This window comes from Sinohyriopsis cumingii, chromosome 16 (genome assembly GCF_028554795.1).
Source record: "Sinohyriopsis cumingii isolate HCF-2022 chromosome 16, ASM2855479v2, whole genome shotgun sequence".
NCBI classification, from domain to species: domain Eukaryota; kingdom Metazoa; phylum Mollusca; class Bivalvia; order Unionida; family Unionidae; genus Sinohyriopsis; species Sinohyriopsis cumingii.
This window is the reverse complement of record NC_142976.1, coordinates 88552137-88569076: the sequence shown is the minus strand read 5'-3', so window position 1 is coordinate 88569076 and position 16940 is coordinate 88552137. Positions and strand designations below refer to the sequence as shown.

The 16940-nt window shown below is 36.0% G+C and overlaps 1 protein-coding gene across 6 annotated transcripts in view; it reads left to right on the top strand.

Moving 5' to 3' along the window:
- LOC149780959 (ATP-dependent translocase ABCB1-like) overlaps positions 1 to 16940 on the top strand; it is a 91244-nt gene that overhangs the window by 38293 nt on the left and 36011 nt on the right. For 5 of the 6 annotated variants that reach the window (XM_089938063.1, XM_089938061.1, XM_089938062.1 and 2 more), the window contains 9 exons: positions 4082 to 4426; positions 5233 to 5393; positions 6923 to 7180; positions 8162 to 8333; positions 9179 to 9303; positions 10417 to 10594; positions 12001 to 12225; positions 12899 to 13024; positions 15019 to 15222. In XM_089938063.1, coding sequence (XP_089794189.1) covers positions 4187 to 4426; positions 5233 to 5393; positions 6923 to 7180; positions 8162 to 8333; positions 9179 to 9303; positions 10417 to 10594; positions 12001 to 12225; positions 12899 to 13024; positions 15019 to 15222 — 1689 coding nt within the window. In that variant the 5' untranslated portion in view covers positions 4082 to 4186. The remainder of the gene's footprint in view (positions 1 to 4081; positions 4427 to 5232; positions 5394 to 6922; positions 7181 to 8161; positions 8334 to 9178; positions 9304 to 10416; positions 10595 to 12000; positions 12226 to 12898; positions 13025 to 15018; positions 15223 to 16940) is intronic. The other variant, XM_089938066.1, reaches the window with a different exon arrangement.

Below are 16940 nucleotides of genomic sequence, written 5' to 3'. Positions count from 1 at the left end.
AAAAAAAAACAACAAACAAAAAAAAATCCAGACGGAATTTATTTTTGCAATGGAATTTTTACAATGGCTACAAAACTGGGTCAAGAAAAGAATATATCGGGTCTAATCTTAGCCAATGCAGGGTAGTACAATTTTTTCCAACACCTGGCGCTTTAATTGTACATCGCAGAGGACGACTTTCAATCCGGTATACAATGAATCACAACTCTTGATCTACTTCGTCCTAAAATGTACGCATAATTTAACATCGATCTAGTCGTATGAATTTTTCGTGGCATCTATACAATGACCTTCCAGATAATATAGATTGACGACGAGTGAAACAAAGCAAATAATCGCCTTTTAAAGGTGCATCTAATTCCCCAAAATTATACTGATTGCTGAAATAGAACGCCACCATGACCTGTGTAACTTGTTTAAGATCTCACAAGCTCATCCAGCTGTACATCGATCTAGTCCAACAGTACATACCATATAGTCTATAATTACTTTATGACGAGTCACACATCATGAAATAAAGATGACGTTGAAGATGACGTATTACTGCTACTGTGGCTTAGTGGTTAGAGAGTCCGAGTTCAACTAAAGACATATAAACGGTATTAGAAGCTGGCGCTCAGCATTAAGGGGTTAGTGCTATAACTGGTCGACCTCTGTCAAGATAATGTGACTGGGTGGGTCATGACTTGATGCCCCAGTTCTAGACATCACTGTAAACTGTCACACTGCAGACACCGTAGCCATATGACTGAATTTTTTTTTAAAGCTTCGTTCAAAATCCAAACTACACACACATAATATGAGGTATTCACCATTAAGTGCAACTTACTGTAATATGTCTCAAGACGAACAACATATTCCTTTGTTTTAGAAAATGAAGATTTGTTTTTATCACTATTGTGTACGTATGCATTAGATAGCATTGTTCACAAAAATCATTTGCGAGATTCTGTGCAATCTCCGCCAAATGAGGTATTGTAACGTGTCAATGGTCAAGGTCAAATAAAATGGAATAGATGGACAGTTCACGCTTTTTTCAGTTACTAGATCTCTCCAGTGTATTGTAGTGTCAAGAAATGGCGTGATCGCCACGAAAGTTCTTTTTTAGATGACAAAGCACAAAACAAAACAAATATAAATAGTCAACATAGTTTATTATATGACTTCTAAGCTTGTATGTGTTTTCTCACAAGATTAAGTGCTAAAAATGGTGTAATATAATAACTGCCAATTCTCAGAACATATGTTTGATGAAGCATGTTGAAATGACAGCAATAGATTCAGTGTAAAATTGCATGTGAAAATCAACTTCAGTGTTCCATTTGTCCTAATTCACATAATCTCTAACTCACATAATCCCATTTCCCAAACTAATCTTACACGGAAAAATAAGTTAATAGTTCTTAAAATGTGTTCATATGACGTACCGAATTGGTAATGATTTTGTGCATCCAATCAAGGTTTTCAGAACCAGACCCGGATATGGTAAATGCACAGTCTGGTACCGGATGTTAATAGTGTGTTGCGTTTCGGACATAGAAAAAACCAAATATACTATCCACACACGGGAAGGAAAAAAAACCAAACCCTAAATATACTATCCACACATGCGAAGGAGAAAAAAAACCAACCCCATATATACTATCCACACACGGGAAGGAGAAAAAAACAAACCCTAAATATGCTATCCACACACGGGAAGGAGAAAAAAAACAACAACCCCATACATACTATCCACACGCGGGAAGGAGCAAAGAACAAACCCAATAGTTATTATCAAAAACCCCAATATCGACTATCCACACACCGGAAGAGGAAAAAAAAACCAATATACTAGTCACATAAACTTACCCTAACCCATACAGATTTTTACAAACACAAACTCTACTATCCACACAAACGTACGCGAACTCCTACACACACACACACACACACACACACACACACACCCCACGCTGAGGGAAGGAGAAAAAAACAAACCCCATATATACTATCCAATATCACATTATCTTTTTTTATGAATTTTTTGTTTGTTTTTTTGTGTTTACGTGTTCCCATAGTCTGGGATACTTCTCCTAGACCACCACCAGAAATTCCCCTGGAATGATCCACAAACAACGGCTCCTCCTGAAAATCAAGTCGTTGTCTCACCATTTTGGTTATCAGGTCTCATATGCCTTTTGTAGCATATCCAATCGATAATTTAAGTTTTCCCTTTCTTACTTATCTCTTCCGAAGTTTGACAGTTTTCCCTCTGGCATATCAGTTCTGTTTCAAGGTCACCATCAGAAGCTGGCATCCTTAATTGCACTTCCCCACTTGGTGTTCCCGCTGCATAAGCAAAGGCCTGCGCGAGATTAATTCTCCCTGCACCGGATTCGCTGTCTCCACTGTATCCCTCTGTGGACGCCATATTCCTTTCCATTCTTTTGAAGTATCAAAAGATGTTTCTTCCAGGAAGGATCCTCAGTGTTGCCACCACTGTAACGTGCTCACCCCGGTTCAATTTCCCGGCGCAAGCTCACTTATATTTAGAAAATTTCTTCCTCTTTCAAAACTTCAGCAATCTTTGAATTGAGACCTTGAATTGGTTGCAATATTGTACTGGTAGTATCTGGAAAGTCGTCAGATAACAGACGAAATCCCTATAGAAATAATGGCTTCTTATACTAGCTACTTATATGTGAGGAAATTATTTATCTAAGTATACAAACAACATAAAAATCTGAATGAGAAAAATAGAGGAAGATATTTTAGTCTTAAAACGTCATGAAACAATCAATATAATATAATTCACATATTTTATTCCTAGTCAATAAATAGATTAATATAACAGAATGTACATAAATTGCCTCCAAAACAAAGATGGCGGACATCGTGAAATACATTTAACGTTGTAGATAATATAAATCATACAGAACATTTGTTTTGTAATACATCGAACTTAACATAGTCTCAGAATATCCATCTGTACATGAAGCTATTATATGTGTGATTTACAGCATTGAAACAATGTAAACCAATGATATGACACACTGGAGGTGCCTCCAATATATAACATGCCTCCAAAATAAAGATGGCTGACATCGTAAAACATATCAAACGTTGTGCATAATATAAATGATACAGAACATTCTTTGGCAAAATATCTTACTTAACGTAGTCTCAAACTACTCATCTGAACATGAAACTAGTATATTTGTATTCATGCACAATTCGTAACCGTATTATTACAAGCCATGGTTTTAAGTCTGAACATAGCCGCAGGCTAGAGTTAATCATTTACGCAAGGTTACCGTGACCACAGCGACGATCCGACATCTTGAATCGGCACAAGTGTTAAATCGAGCGACTTCCCACCTATGTGTTACAAAGATTAGAGAAACCACGACCAACGGGGCGTGTTCTACATCCGTCTCCACGTTGACAGACAGAGAGAAGGACATTGTCCGCTAAGTTTGATTGGATCGAATTAAAGCGAAATTCAATCGGAATTGAGACGGAGGGTGTGATAACAATTTCGATCAAAATTAAAACTTCTAAATAGCAAGCGAAAATTTAGTCTCGCCTAGGAAGATTGCTGGGCAAATATAGGGTTACTTCGAGAGAGCCACTCGTAATTTGGCGTAAAACTTAGAGTTAAATTGTAAGGAAAGACAAAGCTTCGTAAAGGTCAGTAGGTTATTTGATCGATTTTTGCAGAATATTACGGCATTGTAATTTTAATTATGTGTAGTATGTATACTTAATTACTATGATCGTTTAGTACGTTGAATTACCTTTTGTAGTGTTCATTTACGGGCGCATTTGAGTATTATGTAGAGAATTATGAAGATTGTTAACTTGTGATCAGAACTAATTTGTCTTAATTTTTAAAGTAGATCAATTTAGATACAAAACCGGAAAATAGTGAAAACTAGAAAAATATGAGTATATTATAGCTATTAATATTTAAACATCATGTGATATTTACACAGAAATGAATGGACGTTTTAAATATTGAATACAAAAAATAATATCACGCTGCCTGCGACATTAGATGATCATCAGGTATCTTTGTCTAAAATATAATTTCTCTTAGATTTCAGACAATTGGAATCCAGTTTCTGTGACATGTATATAGTATGACTGTGCAGTAAAAAGCAAACCCTGAACGTGATTATTATACTTTCTGTTCTAAGTGACAATGAGTAAGTCATATTCATTAAATGAAGCCAATAGCTTATCCACGCAGAATCACAAGAACGCTGCAAAAGACAGCTTTATCAAAATAGAACCAAATGAACGAAATGAGCATGCCACTGGGAGGCTAAAGGAAAAGAAGGAGCATGAACTCGATTTGACATCGATAGATGTAAAAGTAGTGGATAAGGATGACAAGGAGAAAGGTGACAAAACTCCGCCTTCAGTCGGATTCTTTAGTCTGGTATGTAACGATTCAAGGCATTGGGTTTCTCATAGTTACAATGGTATTAGTGTCAGTTGTTAATGAGGTTATTATTTGACATAACCTTCGCCTTAATATTGTAATAAAATCAAATTGGTTCCTTTTCAATATATCGAAGCATCATAACGGTTGTTAAACATTTTAATTGTTTTGCAAAGAGCTATCTGAGTTTTAGAAAAGAGAAGAACAAATGAAAAGCAAACAAAACAAACACATGAAAAAGAAAACAATGACAAAAATCGATATAGTTGGCCACGAAACCCATACTAAATAATATAAAATAATGGCGTCATTAGTATCAGGTGGGGAAGAATATACCTCTGGCACGTGTGGTACCTTTCATTACATTGCATCCAGATTTTATATCTTTGAAAGAAAGTGATGGCTACAAATTTATCACCGAGCTGACATTTACAAAATTAAACATTAAAACGTTTGTTATATTACTTTGCAGTAATAACAAGTGACCATCTTGCAAAAGTTGTTATTTGCTGTTACAATGTTTTGATTGAATATTTTGAATGCAAACATAATGTGCACTGAAGGAAGTTTCGCACAAAATTTGAAGATGGGGTAAGTCGTATACTGCATATAAATGTAAACTTAGTTTTTATTTAAGTTTTATTATGTAGATATATTGGACGGTCGTATGTTGTAGACAAGTGTGAACAGCTTTAAATATAAACTGGGTTTTCATTTCAGTTTCGTTCTGCAGACAAAATGGACGGTCGTATGTTGTAGACACGTCTAAACAGCGTTTAATATAAACTTAGTTTTCATTTCAGTTTCGTTATGCAGACTGTTTGGACATTGTGTTCTTGATATTTGGAATGATATTCACCTTTGGAACCGGCGTTGCGTTTCCCATCAATCTGATTGTTTATGGCGACGTGGCAACTGGATTCATTTACAATGATATTTACAAGAAAAGATTCATGCATGACAAGTAAGTGAGTTATCTTACAGAGGATACATTTTAAATAAACTTCAGTTTTAGTACTTGAAAGATGTGAATAATATAAATACAGAATCTACGTAGCACATTCTTAAATCAAGACAAAGAAAAATATGCAATTTTAAATTACTGTCATAGATTTGAATTGTTCAATAACTGTAGCTTAGTCCATATTTTTACACCCACGATGAATTGAAAATCCACTATGCAGGATCGAAATTCGTTAACATGGGTGAGGCATTACAGAGTTTTTGACGACATACAGTGCAAGCTGAATCTGAGAGTAGATTTTCTATAACATACAGAAGCACGTATATTTTTGTCTTATTCCTGTATCAATAAAAACTATTAAAATTAAGTGGTGAATTAGAAGTGTTGCAGTGGCATCAAACGTGAATTGCTTGCTGTGCCCCCCCCCCCCCCCCCCCGAAAACAACACGAGGAATTCTTTAAATACCCATTGGTGATTTAGACCGTGGGGGAGGGGGCTATGGAGGATGTTTCTTAGTATTGAAAACGGCTGCTAGTGTCGTGGAAGAATTATGCTATTTGATTCATTAATTTAAACTAAAACGGGAGTTCACGTCAGATCGTTGATATAGGTTCCTTCCAGAATAGCAATCAGTTTTGTTTGTTTCTGTGGGTTTTAACGGCACTTTTTGGCTATACCATGCTGAGGAAATGGGAGTAAAGTCACTTCCCAAAGACACACCGATGCAGCCACCTAGGGCTGACCTGGACTGACATCGAACCCAAAACCCTTAGATTACAAGTCAAACGATTCACCGAATCAGTTGCCATGACTAGGCTAACAAATAGTAAACGTCTAGCCTATCTAGCAGCATATTGGTGTTAGGTTGCGACATCACTAACATAGAAATGTAGGCATTTGGAAAAAAAAGGTAAGATTTCTCTCCCCTATCAATTATATGTGCATGCGCGTATGTTTTCGATGTACACTCTATATCTACGCTTTTAACGGATCACGTATAACATTATTGGCTCATGATCCAAAAATGTCTTGCACACAGAACATGCCTATGTTTTCAATGTACACTCTATATCTACGCTTTTAATGGATCACGTATAACATTACTGGCTTATGATCCCAAAATGTCTTGGGCACAGAACACGTAAATATACAAAACAAATGTCATAACGGCAGTTGTCAGTTTCCACTTAAAATGGCAACACATTTTTAAAATGTGTTTTTGAAGAGAGTATGGACGTGGTTTGGGATAGATAAAAGTACAGTATTGGTGAATTTAGTTTTATACGCCTCTTTGTGACACTTGACATGTCGCAGAGTTTGCATAAAAAAATGTACAGGTACAAATAAAGGATGGGGAAGGCAGAATCTACTTTGACCATTGTGACTTCTGATATACAATGTCATTAGGTAAACTTAAAATATAAATAAAATGTTGTCGACTTTATGAGCTGTACGCATTATGGGCATACATCCCGAGAAAGAAGACTTGCAAATACGTTATTCTATCATCACCTCGTTTTGTTTTCAGTGGAAATGTTACGTTTACGCTCGGAGATCAGTACAAAGACCTTTTCGCCTACGTGGTGAATCACAACTACACTTTGTATTTCTGCATGATCGGTCTCGGTTCAGTCATATGTGCTTATTTCGAATTCGTATTCTGGAACCTTGCTGCTGAAAGACAGATGAACAGAATCAGGAAGCGTTTCTACCAGTCTGTTATGAGACAGGAAATTGGTTGGTTTGATACTCATAAGGTGGGAGAGCTTGGAATTGTATTTACTCAGTAAGTACAGTTAAGCACACTACTTCATTTTAAGCACACTTCTTTAAAGTAATGCGAATTTAAATGTCGACTTAATATAACTTCAGCTGATTCCGTGGATGTTTTATGACAGTGACAAAACTAACCCAACTTGATTGCAGTTATTTATTACATATAAAATGATTCCTGCATGGAGGCAACGTAATGACTCTCGAAAGGAAGCGTGGCGATATGCTTTCGTAATGGTAAGCCAAGAGACATATTTAAACTCATTTGTTATTTCCGCTGTAAATGCTTCCACAACTAGATGGACCAGTGTCCTCTTTTTTGTCGTTTTCGTTTTCGTTTCTCAATATCACTGCAATACAGAAGTTTTGCAACTCATTTCCTTTACTAGACACTACTAGCATGCTACGCATGTTCAAATTTCATCCGAATCCCTGGCCTTCAGAATATAGTAAGATCCTTCGCAAGGATAAATGCAGTTATAGGTGGAAGATCCAATCTATAACTTTTGATTAATGCAATATATGAAAAACTAAGCATTTGCTGTATTTGTGAAGTTATGAAAGCCTTTTTAATTGTTTTCATCGTTACTTATCAAAATGACTTATTCAGAATGTTAAACCATGGCTTTTACGACTAACTGCGAGCAATAACTCACTCGACCACCACACCATAACAATGGGTAATAATGGGTAATACTCTTGACCCCGATGTCTCTAACCTGTCTGAGATAAAGAAACTGATCTCATGTTCAGACTTCAAAAACGTTTGTTCTTCTCTAATTTTGCTCAGAATGAGGCTAGAAGCACACGCATTCTAGTATCATTTCATTTTTTTATGTGCACGGCTTATTCAGCGGTATGTAGAGACTCTAAATGTGACTTACTGCAGTTTTTATCTCATCTATCGCTGGGAGAGGTTCCTGACATACCTGACTACTGGGCTTGGGTATCTTTCATTCTAATTTTTGTTATTGTGATGTCATTTTTGCTTTAGATATATGCAGGACCTTGCTTCTGGATATGGGGACAATACAGCAGTATTTTTCCAGTGGATCACAAATTGGCTTGCATGTTACGTCGTCGCTCTCATCAGGGGATGGAAATTGGCACTAGCAGCGATATCAGTGTGTCCCTTCCTTGTTGTCGTCGGAGGACTTGGGATGCGGGTAATTTCTTAAGCCTGAATACTTAACTTATAATCATAAACAACTATATATTTTGCATCCGCCAAACATTTGAAGCCGTAACGGTTTTCAGCAAGCGTTAATTAATCTTTTTTTCTTTGATATGTTTGTGTTGTAAAACTCTGGGACTGTAGTTGACCAAAGTGAAAGTAAGATGTCAATTCCTTAGGTGGTACTAGAAATACTTGTGAAGTTTACTCAGTTAGAAAGAGAGGAAAATAGTATTTGTACTGCGGAAATAAATTAAAAACGAGCATTAGTTTATATTTTAATGGACCCAAGATGTATAACGTAAATGTGTACTTATGGAATTGGTAGAAACACTATTGGAGAACTAGAAATGTCTTATCTGTTTTGACATATATTGTGGATGACCTAGTACATCCATTATTGATGGATGACTACACAAGAATATGGCGTTCACTTGGGTTATTTTTGATACAGAGAAAATTCTAGAATCCTGTCTTCAGGCATTATTTTTGTTTTGGTATATGCTTCCCATATTAATTTTATATACCAGAAAACATTGAAGGTCAAGTTTGAGGAGGATCGCGAAGATTATACTTTTGCCTGGATTTCATAATTTCTTGGTTATTATTGCTGTGTTTATTTACCCTATCTTAGTTTGAACTTTTCTTATTTTTTATACTCATACATTTGATAGAGTGTTTTCGATTATTATCTGTACCCATTTTGTTCTTATCATTTCCTTAATTTTAATATTTGTAAAACCCATCACCAACAGTTTTGTTTGTTTAACCTGGACGTTTCCACAGCATTGTTAAAAATGAATAAATAACCCGTCAATTGTCTATTTTTTATTTCAGTGGCTTAAAAACACGTCAATAGAGGAACTTAAAGCGTACTCCTCAGCTGGAGCCGTGGCGGAGGAAGTCTTCAGTGCTATTCGTACGGTAACAATTTTCAATGGTCAGGAGAAGGAAAGCCAGAGGTAAGTGCCAACTTTCAGAAAAATTCAGATTGCTCGTACTCAGTAACATATAGTAAGAAATTTGGAAGAGAAGCAAACAAATGTAGTGAAAATAATTTGCAGGTGACACCTGTGACATACTGAAAAACAAAATATAATAGTTGAAGAGCATTCTTTGTATAGCTCTTTTCGGACGGAACGATAATTACCAAATTAAGTCCACCTGAAAAAGTTACAGTGCTGATTGGGTCTGGATCACAGTGTGACGCCATCAATATTTTAGTCCAATAAAAAAAATATCCGTCCATTCACGAAACCCGAAAGTTTATTTTCATCAATATTTCTAACTTTACAGTAACACTGTCTAGAGCAAAATGATAAAAAGAAAGGTGGTGGCATTGTTTCGTATTTCATTATTCGACAGTCTGTACGCGGTAAAATTACGTAATATTGAAAGTATTTTACTACCGTTTTCTTGGAGAGAAAAACCAAGAGGTTTAAACTTTATTCGGTTGTCCCTGAGATGTATCATATCCTCCTGCAAGGAGGCAGGTGCAGTGTATTCCAAAAGATTTGACAACGGTTGTTTACAATATTGGATCTGGATTATTAAAATATGTAAAGAAGCTGTGAAGAGAGAAACAACAAACATAATGAAACTTGGTTTAGTTGCTTTAAACATATTTTGCATGCACTCTTAACGCTTTGGGACCATACGTAAATTATTACTCGTGACATCCAACTTTCCCTGTAAGATATACAATATAAAAACAGAAAGTGTACAACATAATTATTATGGAGTCACAATCGAAACTTTTTACCTCTATAAGAGACCTTTGTAGAACTTTTGAAAGGATAACATAAAAGATCAAGGATATATGATGACACTCACATGCATGAGTTGCAGCGAATGTAAGTTCAACAACCAGATATCAGCTTTAATCAAATTATGACCAAATTCCATTCAGCTTGAATACAGAAAAGTTATCACATAAACTGCAGTTGTCATTTCCATTGAATTCTGATAAACGCTCATTGTACAGATTGCATAGGTTGATTAGGTGACAATGAGAACGAATTTATAAGACATTGTAGTTTAGGAGGCAGTCGACCTGTCAGCTGTTTCTATCACAGGTTTGAGAAGAGACTAAAGAGTGCAAAAAGCATGGCAAGAAAAAAGGGGTTGGCATTTGGAATAAGCACAGGCGCTTTCTGGTTCTTCATCTTCGCAACCATGTCCATCGCCTTTTGGTATGGCATTGAACTCATCATCCTTAAGGAACCAGGTTTCGAACCGGGAAATATAATAACGGTGAGTTCATCGGGGCACTTTTTTCTTTAATACACCGATTATCAGAGGCATTGCGTATTTACTGTGGTAGTACGGCTTATACTGATTTAAAATAAGTCCACCTCCCCATTTCAGCTTCCTTTTATATAATATCCATCCATTTCTCATGGCCTACTATTGATCTCCCTCCTTATCTGTCAGCTTGTTATCACTTACCCCGGCAAAGCAGCCTAGCACGCCTGTGCTGTTAATTGTTTTGTCACAGCCGTAAGCAACAGTGTCAACACATAGTTGCAAAAGCTATGAAGATTGTATCCTCATTTACAGGAATGAACATTTGCTGGTTTGATTGAATACATTATTTCACATATATTTACACGTACCTTTTTCATTCCTTTATTTTGGAAGGTCTTTTATCCACACCGTATGTATAATTTCTTCCCGAAAATTTTAATAGATACGTGGCAATTTGGGTTTTTGTTCAGGAAACATTTTCCAATATCTTATTGTAAATGCTATTTCCACAAGTTCTTTTCTTCTGATCTAATCGCCATTTAATAGGATATCCTTACATAACGGAATATAACACTTTCAATAGCCCTACATCAATTCATTAAGTAGCGGCCGAGAAAGGAATAATGGGGACTCAGAAAGGGGAGGGATGAAACCCAGGATTTCGTAAAATGTGAACAAATGCAAACGTATTTACTTGAATCATCATATGATTGGTTAAAAGCCTTGTAATTTAGAGACAATCATCGTGGAAGTAATTATCATTCAACAAATGGCAAAATGAAGTTCCCTGTCATAGAGATAAAGTAGAGTTTACGCTATATCAAATAAAGGAGAAATAGTTAACACATCGTATAAAACTTCCACTACAAGGGTCTGGTCTAGACTCGCACGAAAGCTTCCATTACAACAGTCTGGTTTAGAATTAAAATCTTTGAAATTTAATAAAGGCTGCATAACGAAAATCTGGAAGCTGAAGATTTTGAAGTTCGTCTTGAGAAGAGAAGAAAGAATGTAACATTTCTTGTAATAGCTATAGTTGGCGGACTATAACGTAAAACATGAGATATTCTGTCCGCTGTATCACTGGTCTAAATGTGCCCATTTTTCCATTTGTCAAGCGCAGAGTCCCAAACATTGCATGATCAGAGCCAGAGGCGTAGCTATTATATTTTGCGCCCGGGGACGAACTATAAAATTGGTGCCCCAGCCCCCTCCCCGTTTAATCACATTTTTGAATATTACCCTTGTTTACTTATTATAATGTAACGTTGTAAGCCTCATTTTGGCGCCCCTGTACCTTGGCGCCCGGGGACATATGTACCCCCCTGCCCCCCCCCCCCCCCCCCCCCAGCTACGCCTCTGATCAAAGCAAATGTCTTATGCAATAAAAATTGATATGCTATTTCTTCCAGATATTTTTTTCTGTAATGTTTGGTACCATGTCCTTAACTCAGGCAATCCCCGCCTTGGAAACAATATCTGCCTCCAGAGCCGCTGCAGCTCGCGTGTTCGAGATCATAGAACGGAAGTCATGCATTGACGTCACATCAAATACCGGAGCTAAGCCAAGTACAGTAAGAGGAAACATCGAAATAAAGGATATCCACTTTCATTACCCATCCAGACCAGATATACAGGTCTGTGGTTCAAAATAGAAATAATCAGTTCAAAGCTAACGCTTTCTTCGTATTTTCTTTTTATAAATACCTTATTCTTGATTCCAAAAAAGCTTTTACGGTAACGCAGGCATGAAAGTTGGCTATTTGATACACTGGCTTAAAGGTCAATACTAACAGCAAACAATATCGACCCTGATCTGATGTCGCTTAATGCGCAGGCAGATCATGATCTCTATTGTTTGTTCTACTGATTACTCCTAACAGAGCACATAGACCCAGATCACTGGCACATTATGCGGCGGTAGATTTGGATCTGTGCAGTTACAGTCGGACTCGACTTAAAGCGACTAGATACGATATGTATGGATTATGTTTTATGTCTAAATTCGGGTTTATGTCGAAAATAGAAATGCCCTGATCAAACTGTGAATAGATCTTATTGCTTATTTCATTGTATCTGGTGAAACAACTAAATTACATATTATTTGATTCAGTCAACCGATACATTATTTCTTGGAGTAAATAATCGTTTATATATGTCCGTTATATAAAAGTTCCGTAATGTTTTCTACTAAATCGATGAAATTCATATTTCCCGCAGAAATCATAACGAAGAAAAACAACATTAGTTTATACATCCTCGGAAGAAAAAAAATATTGATAATGTGTTCGGAAATATTTTTCCGTGCAGATACTAAAGGGACTGAGCCTGAGGGTAGATGTAGGCAAGACCGTGGCCCTTGTTGGCTCTAGTGGGTCTGGCAAGAGCACAGTCGTCCAGCTGATACAGAGGTTTTATAATCCACAGCAAGGGCAGGTAACTCCAAACATATATATGTCACTCTAACCCTTATGACGTTTCAATCTGGAAATACTATTATTATCCTCAAAAACGGTTTTTAAAGTATAAATACTTGCAGACACGCTTCATTTTAGAGTTTAATGTTGTTTTTACTGAGTTTATCGTGGTATAAACTGCCAGTTGCCGACTCACACAGCAAATAACTCCAGAAGGGCGTTATGAAAGCTGTGTGAGTCGGCAAATGACAGTTTATACCACCATAAACGCAGAACAAAAACTTTAAACTCTCATAATTGCACTTATTTATAATTTTATTTACTTTTTACGGCTATTTTTTTCTAAAGATATTTCCTATCAGTTTTTGAGCCTGTTTAAGCGTATGAATTCTTGTTAAGGCGTCTGCTACGTAGCTATTTATAGAACAGGGAATTCTCCATCTACAACGTAACACTTATGCCACTATCAACAAATAATTATACCAATGGTAGGCGATCTAAGATTTTGAACATTCCACAGCATGGTCTTGATCTTTCATCTAAATTGGCATATGTTTTTGAGTAGTAGTTCAACATTCAAAGTGTTGTTTCGTTTGACACACGAACGACTCTTTATGCTGTGATGAATTCATTGTGACTTGTGAATCGTTATTGTCTAGACAAATGAGTAACCAATTTCCGCTAATTTAAATATATTTTCGTGTTGATTAAAGGTTTAGGTTACCTACAGGGCTACTAACAAATGTAATTAAGACTATCGGCAAATTGTTATAGTGATGGGGGGGGGGTCCAATAGTCAAACAGTGCAATACATCGACATTATCTAACAGTTACGATATGGGGTGTAGCGGATCTCCCACCCACCCCACATCGTAACTATCATGGTCAGCGTCTTAAATTGTAGGACTGTGAATCCAATTGTTATAATATTAATATTTGAAATCCCCTCCTCCCAATCCCTATATCCATTTACCTGTATTTTTAAATTAATTTGTAACAGTCTGCAGTGAAAGTGCTGTATCCCCATTGTTCTTGGCAGATTTTGAGTTTCCCAGCTTTAAAAAAAAAATACAAATCTAGTTAATAAAGATTTAGTTGTATTCAGAAAAACAGTAAAGATTTGTAATTTGATTTTGTCAAATCAATTTATTCAGTTTTCTAAATAAAAAAACAAACCCACCGTTTTTATTTCGTTTTAAAGGTGTGCAATATGTATGCCTTCCAGTTCACTGTTTACGTTAATTACTTTGCATTTGACCCTATTTATAGAAGTTAGTATAAAGTAGTTCTCCGTACAGTTCGTACAGAAATAAACGCAATTGGATCTGATCACATGATTATGTTCTGACCAATGGAAATCTTCCCTTCATTTATTAGCTGGTGTAACTGCAATTATATTCTAATGGTTCTGAACCATAATCAAATCCACTTTGAAAGAAAGTCTCATGAAAGAAATATTTTTAAAATAATATAGCAAATATGCCCGGGTCTTGGTTCAAGTATAGTCAGGGCTGATCCACAACAGCGTTTGCATATATGTTTAATCCAGCCTATGTTTTGTTGTTGCTTTCAAATTATCCATACTCAACGCAAACCTTGGAGTATCGTTAAAAGTAACACTCCTGGAAATCTCAAGCTACATTAGATCGGAGAGAAAACAGTTATTTACTGCATACTCATCAAATACATCAAGGAATTGCTTTATCTCGTAAGGAAAAGAATGAACCAAGATCTAAAGATGTATTAAATCTTTCTATTCAGTCGGGTCCTTACATGTTATCTTGATTCCATCGGGTACCTACAACAAAAAATAAAAATAAATAAACACAAACAAGCCCGAATGTCTTGTTCTTTTGTTAGGTTTACATTTTCTCAGGAAGAAAACACAGTGCTAGGGTAGCCAGTTTGGTATACTTTAACAATCAAGTGAAACATCGATAACTTCATATCAATGACACGTGTCTGTCGGTGCAGACATCTTTTACAACAATATTTCTTTTGCTGGAATCATAGGTGTTGCTAGATGGTAATGATATAACCAACCTTAATCTGAAGTGGTTACGTGAGCAGATTGGTGTGGTCAGCCAGGAACCAATCTTGTTTGCTACAACCATCAAGGAAAACATTCGATACGGTCGCATTGACGTCACGGATAAGGAAATCGAAGATGCAGCAAGAGAAGCGAATGCACATGAATTCATATCCAAGTTTCCAAAGGTAATTCAACTTTATTGATGTAAACGTTAAGTTTGGAGTAACCAAACGCAACTGTTTAAATATCTTGCTGTAACAATAAGTTCTTCAGTACAATGTCCGCAAGGGCATTGTTTATATATCTGAGAAATAAACTTCTGTGTTAAGATTTTGACTGACATTTTATAGTAATTACTGGTCTGAAAGTCACCATGGAAAATTTTTCACAGTTTGTATTATTAAATTAATTACAACAAAGACATCAAATTTATGTTCAAATTTATGAGTTGGTACTTTTTTCCTGTCTACTTGGAAGCCAATCGCAAATATCGAGGTATAACAAAGACAAATATTAAATATGAACTCCACAGCCACTCTTTGCCCATCAAAACTTTTCATTTTATTCTTAATTTTGTCCATCGAAACTTTACATTTTGAGGCATCGGGTAGCCGAGTAGTCTAAAAATATAGCCTTTACAGATCACTCACATCGGACATTTGTCCGAATGGGTTAAAGTCTCGGCTCGACCAATGTGGGAAGGTGAAAGAGCTTGCTAGTAGCTACCCTGGGGTCAGTGGTTCTTCCCAGAGATTCTCGAGTTTTTCTTTCACCAATATATTTGCTGCCAAATGCAGCCTGCAACGTATTGTAAAATGGCGCCAAACCCCATGAAACCAGAACTTTAAATTTTTATTATATTTCTGACCTTCATCTCTCAACTTACTGACGGCGTTTTATAATGCTCTCTGATGTGAAAGAATTTCAGATCTATAAATCAAAGGTATAGTAATATTTCAAACGGAATGGAAGGAAATACATATATAGACTGTTATATACTATCATAAGTACACCATATTACAACCAGATTGTGTCATGTACAATTATAAGATCATAACAACACAATATTACAACCAGAGTGTGTCATGTGCTAATTAAATATACAGCATTACAACCAGAGTGTGTCATGTAATATCATAATTAATCAATATTAGAGCCAGAGTGACATGTACTACATAAAAACGTATATTACAATCTGATAGAGTCAAGTAATATCATAAGAACACAATATTACGACCAGTGTATCATTTACTATCATAAGTATACAATAATACAACCAGAGTGTGTCATGTACTACATAAGTGAACAATATTACAACCAGAGTATGTCATGTACTACATAAATATACAATATTGCAATCAGTGTGTCAAATAATATCATAAGATCATAAGTACACAATATTACAACCAGACTGTGTCATGTACAATCATACGTTTACAATATTACAACCAAAGTGTGTCATATACTATCATAAGTATGACTTATTACAAAAAGTGTAGCATGTACTATCATAGTTATACAATATTAATTTTACAACCACAATGTGTCAGGTACCTTTTATTATACGTGTGCAATATAGAATTATTCATACAATATTATTGCTTTTTCTTTCTCCAAGTTGTTTTGGTAAACAGATTTATTTCTTATTAAATTATTATTTGTTTACCTGTAACTAGATCGGCGCCTGAAATTGCCGGGAATAACATGAAGTCGTTGAACATTTAGCGTACAAGGACAATTGCGGGACATATGGAATAAAATATGACAGGGGGAAATATTACTGAGCAACACAATACCATTAGAAAGACACCTGTAGCATGACAGCACTTCGTATATAAACTGCTGTCATGCAATACATTACACATAAGAAAGGCAGTACAATGTGGTACATCGTACAAAACCA